The sequence below is a fragment of the Miscanthus floridulus genome, chromosome 16, assembly GCF_019320115.1.
Source record: "Miscanthus floridulus cultivar M001 chromosome 16, ASM1932011v1, whole genome shotgun sequence".
NCBI lineage: Eukaryota > Viridiplantae > Streptophyta > Magnoliopsida > Poales > Poaceae > Miscanthus > Miscanthus floridulus.
The window spans coordinates 74,249,279-74,253,315 of record NC_089595.1 but is presented as its reverse complement, the minus strand read 5'-3'; the positions used below and the strand labels follow the sequence as shown (position 1 = coordinate 74,253,315).

The 4,037-nt window shown below is 42.4% G+C and overlaps 1 protein-coding gene across 1 annotated transcript; it reads left to right on the top strand.

The window, feature by feature from the left end:
- Positions 1-810: 810 nt before the first annotated feature.
- Positions 811-1,782, top strand: LOC136510839 (uncharacterized). The gene has a single exon (XM_066505161.1). The coding sequence runs from the start codon at positions 811-813 to the stop codon at positions 1,780-1,782; it is 972 nt and encodes a 323-aa protein (XP_066361258.1).
- Positions 1,783-4,037: the final 2,255 nt, after the last annotated feature.

Here is a 4,037-nt window from a genome sequence, read left to right as displayed (position 1 = left end):
TTCAATTTTTGGTACATTCAAATATGACCAAACTCAATGCAACTAATGGATACATCATGATTTTAGAAAATTTTAGAAAAAAAAACATCAAATTTGGAGCATGTATGTGGGAGTAATACTAGTTACAATTTTTTGCCAAAGATCAAAAAAAGAAATGAGCTTTGCACAATGAAGGCCTAAATACCATGAAGGCCCCACCTATCATAGAAAGTTTGCTCCACTAAGACACAAATGTGTTGAGGCCGGCCACATCTGGCCACCTGCTCCTCGCTGACCACCCCCACCTGCTCCATAGCCGGCGACCCCTATCCCACCTGCTCCTCGCCGGCGACACCGTACCCCACGTGCTCCTCGCTGGGGCTCGATGAGCGCGCGCTAGGGGGCGACCATGTGAAACTACTCCTCCTCTCAGGTCCCAGCGCGCTGACCTCGACTGCTCCCTCGCCTAGATGCCTGCTCCTCCTCTCAGGTCCCAGCATGTCGCCGGTCGGCTGCTCCTCGACCATGTGCTTGCTGCAGCCAAGCCGACCAGAGCAGCTGCTGCAGCCTCGCCGGCTAGAGGAGCTGCTGAAGCCTCATCAGCCACCACAGCTGGTGCATCTCCGGCCGGCCAGAGGAGCTATTGAAGCCTCATAGCCCAGCCCATCTGCTTGCCACTGGCTCGGCAGCCATTGTTCAAGGTTGATTTTTCAACATATATGAAGCATAAACATAATTTGTCCACATCATGATTTTTAAATTCTTGGCACTTACATTGTCCAGATGGATAGGAGCTGGGTTTATAACAGTGCGCCATTTACTCCCGCCTATATGGATGGTGTTGAACAGTTCATGGCACATGTCAGAGCTAGATATAGGCCTCATGAGGAAATCAAGTGCCCATGCCGCAAATGCCTGAACCAAAGAGATAAAAGTCAAGCTGAGGTACAAGAGCATATAGAAATCAATGGTATTTCTAAAATGTACACAAGTTGGATTCACCATGGAGAGGGAGATAATGATGTTGTACAAGATGGAGAACTCCCTGTTGTACCTGAAGATATGTCATGGGATGGAAATGACCAGGCTCCACTTGATGATGAAGGACAAGCTGAAGATGTCATATTAGATGATAGTGAACGGGGAGTTCAGGGTTTGATTCAAGATCTGTACACCGCAGCAAGCCATGGCGTCGGTGCCAACTTATATAAGCAAATCATGGAAGAGGCAAAGCGTGAACTTTATCCAGGTTGCACCGAGGAGTCTAGGCTAAGTTTCATTATTAAAATGCTGCATATAAAAGTGTACAATCGGATAACAAATTTTGGGTTTGATGCAATGCTTGAGTTGCTTTCAACATCATTCAAAAATGTGACCAGCCTCCCTAAGTCCTATAATGAAATGAAAGCTCTACTTCGAAAGCTTGGTTTTGGTTATGTTTCTATTCATGTGTGCAAGTATGATTGTGCCTTATTTTGGAAAGACCATGAAGAGGATGATCATTGCCCAGTTTGTGGCTTCACAAGATGGAAAGTGAACAAGGAGGGCAAAAAGAAAGTTCCTCACAAGGTCCTCCGTTACTTTCCAATAATTCCATGCCTCCAAAGGCTTTTTATCTCAAAGCAGCGGGCACAATATGCAAGATGGCACAAGGAAAAGAGGGTAGCAGTTGAGAATGAAATGAGACATCCTGCTGATGGAGAAGCTTGGAAAGAATTTGATGATACTTTCAAGTCTTTTGCAGATGATCCTCGCAGTTTGAGGCTTGCCATTGCTACTGATGGATTTAACCCATTTGGTTAGATGACCAATTCATATAGCATCTGGCCAGTGATAGTGGTTCCATACAATTTTCCACCATGGATGTGTATGGACCAATCCAATTACATGCTTGCTTTACTAATTCCTAGCAAAAAATCACCGAGCAAAGATTTCCATGTGTTCATGTAGCCTTTGATAGCAGACATGCTAACTCTTTGGAATGGTGTCCCTACTTATGATGCATATGAAGGCAAAGACTTTAGTCTGCGTGCAGCGATTCTATGGGGAATCCATGACTACCCTGCATTAGGTACCATGTCAGGCAGAAGCACTAAGGGTTACTTCGCATGTGTGCACTGTGATAAGAATCCATGCTCCGAATGTCTGACCAACAAAATTGGATTCATAGGCGTATATGAAGTAATTGCTGAGTTGGGTAGGTTTTTTAGACAACTTTGCTCAAAAACTCTAAAGGTTGATGCACTAAAACAAATGAAGGAAGATATTGTGCTTATCCTTTGCAAGCTAGAGAAAATTTATCCTCCTGCATTCTTCGATGTTATGGTTCACCTAGCAGTTCACTTACCTGATGAGGCACTCCTTAGGGGACCGGTGCAGTATGGATGGATGTACCCCATTGAGAGAAGATTGGGCACCTTTAAGCGTTTTGTCCGCAATAAAGCAAGACCTGAAGGTTCTATTGCAGAGGCATACACTGCCTATGAGTGTATGACCCAGTGCTCAACATATTTCAGTGACATTATTAATAGGTTCACTAGGCCTAAAAGATACTTGGATGGAGAAAAGAACATCTCACCCAATGGTTACTCTATTTTTGGTCATGGTGTTAACCTGTTGGGTGCTTCAAAACTTCATTATGAAGACAAAGACTATGACTCCATGGTTTGGTTTGTTCTAAATAACTACGAAGAGGTTGATGAATACAAAGAGTGAGTAATTGCTGTAATTTCATTTGAGCCATCTTTATTCAAAACAAGTGTCACAAAAAGACTAACTATCTTCTTCCTTTACAGCATGTATAGGGTAGAATTAGAACAACAAGAGGTCAACGATGTTGAAAAAATGATGTCAACACAATTCGCTGCATGGTTTGAGAATCATGTGTGTGCAGCTTCTACAACATGACTTAATAATTTATGATACAATACACTCTGAAACTCAATAATTTTGTATGTTTACAACCTGCAGATTATGAAATTGAAATATGAAGGCACAACACATGTTGATGAAGACCTGTACTCACTAGCATGTCGGCCGGATCTGCGAGTGCGTTCATACATAGCCTGCATAATCAATGGGGTATGGTACCACACTATGGCTCGTGACGAACACAAGAAGACACAGAACTCCACCATCAAAACTGCAGGTACTCACGGTGGTGACACAATTGACTTCTATGGGACAATCACAGACATTATTGAGTTGAGTTACAGTAAGAACAGCAAAGGGCATAGAACTGTTATCTTATTACGGTGTGAATGGTACAATCTAGAGGGAAAGACATACTAGCTGAAAGATGATGGTTACTTCAAGAGCATAAATAGCCAAGGCCGATGGTATAAGAATGATCCTTTCATTATAGCCACTGATGCTTCACAAGTATTTTTCTTGGAAGATACAAAGTTATGTCCATGTTGGTGAGTGGTATAAGAATTTGGCCACCGACATATATTTGATGTTGAAGAGATCGACACAAACCAACCAATCCATGAACAAGTACAGATGAGATGTCAGGAGGCATACCAAGAGGAGCATACTTCATCAAGAGATGGTGCAGTGGGAGACATTCGTCCTGATATGGATTTGTTGCGCATGGATAATGAACCAGGCAGCCCTGTTAGTAGAGACCTCGTCGAGAGCATCCATCAACAAAAACATACAACTCAAGGTGATGAAACATACGGCGATGATGAAGATGAAGATGAAACCTACCTTGAGTACCATAGTCCTGAAGAAGGCAATACTTCAGGAGAAGACAGTGATGATGACTGACCTTTGCATTTCTGGAGATTTGTGAACCATGAACTTTTCTATTATTGATATTGTTGTATTTGAATTATGCTACTACATTTATATCTGAATTATGAAATTGTAAGACCTTATATGCAATGACTCTGTTTTCAGTGGATGGAAGTTACAGTGCCCAGATTTCATTCACATGATGCAAGTTATATATAGTGCCCAGACTTCATTCACATGATGCGAGTTATATATAGTGCCCAGATTGTTGTGTTTTCATGACACATGATAATGTCATGTAATGCCCAGAATCTATC

What these genes read in the sequence shown, in the direction of transcription:
- LOC136510839 (XM_066505161.1), top strand. Translation starts at nt 811, where the DNA reads ATGGATGGTGTTGAACAGTTCATGGCACATGTCAGAGCTAGATATAGG.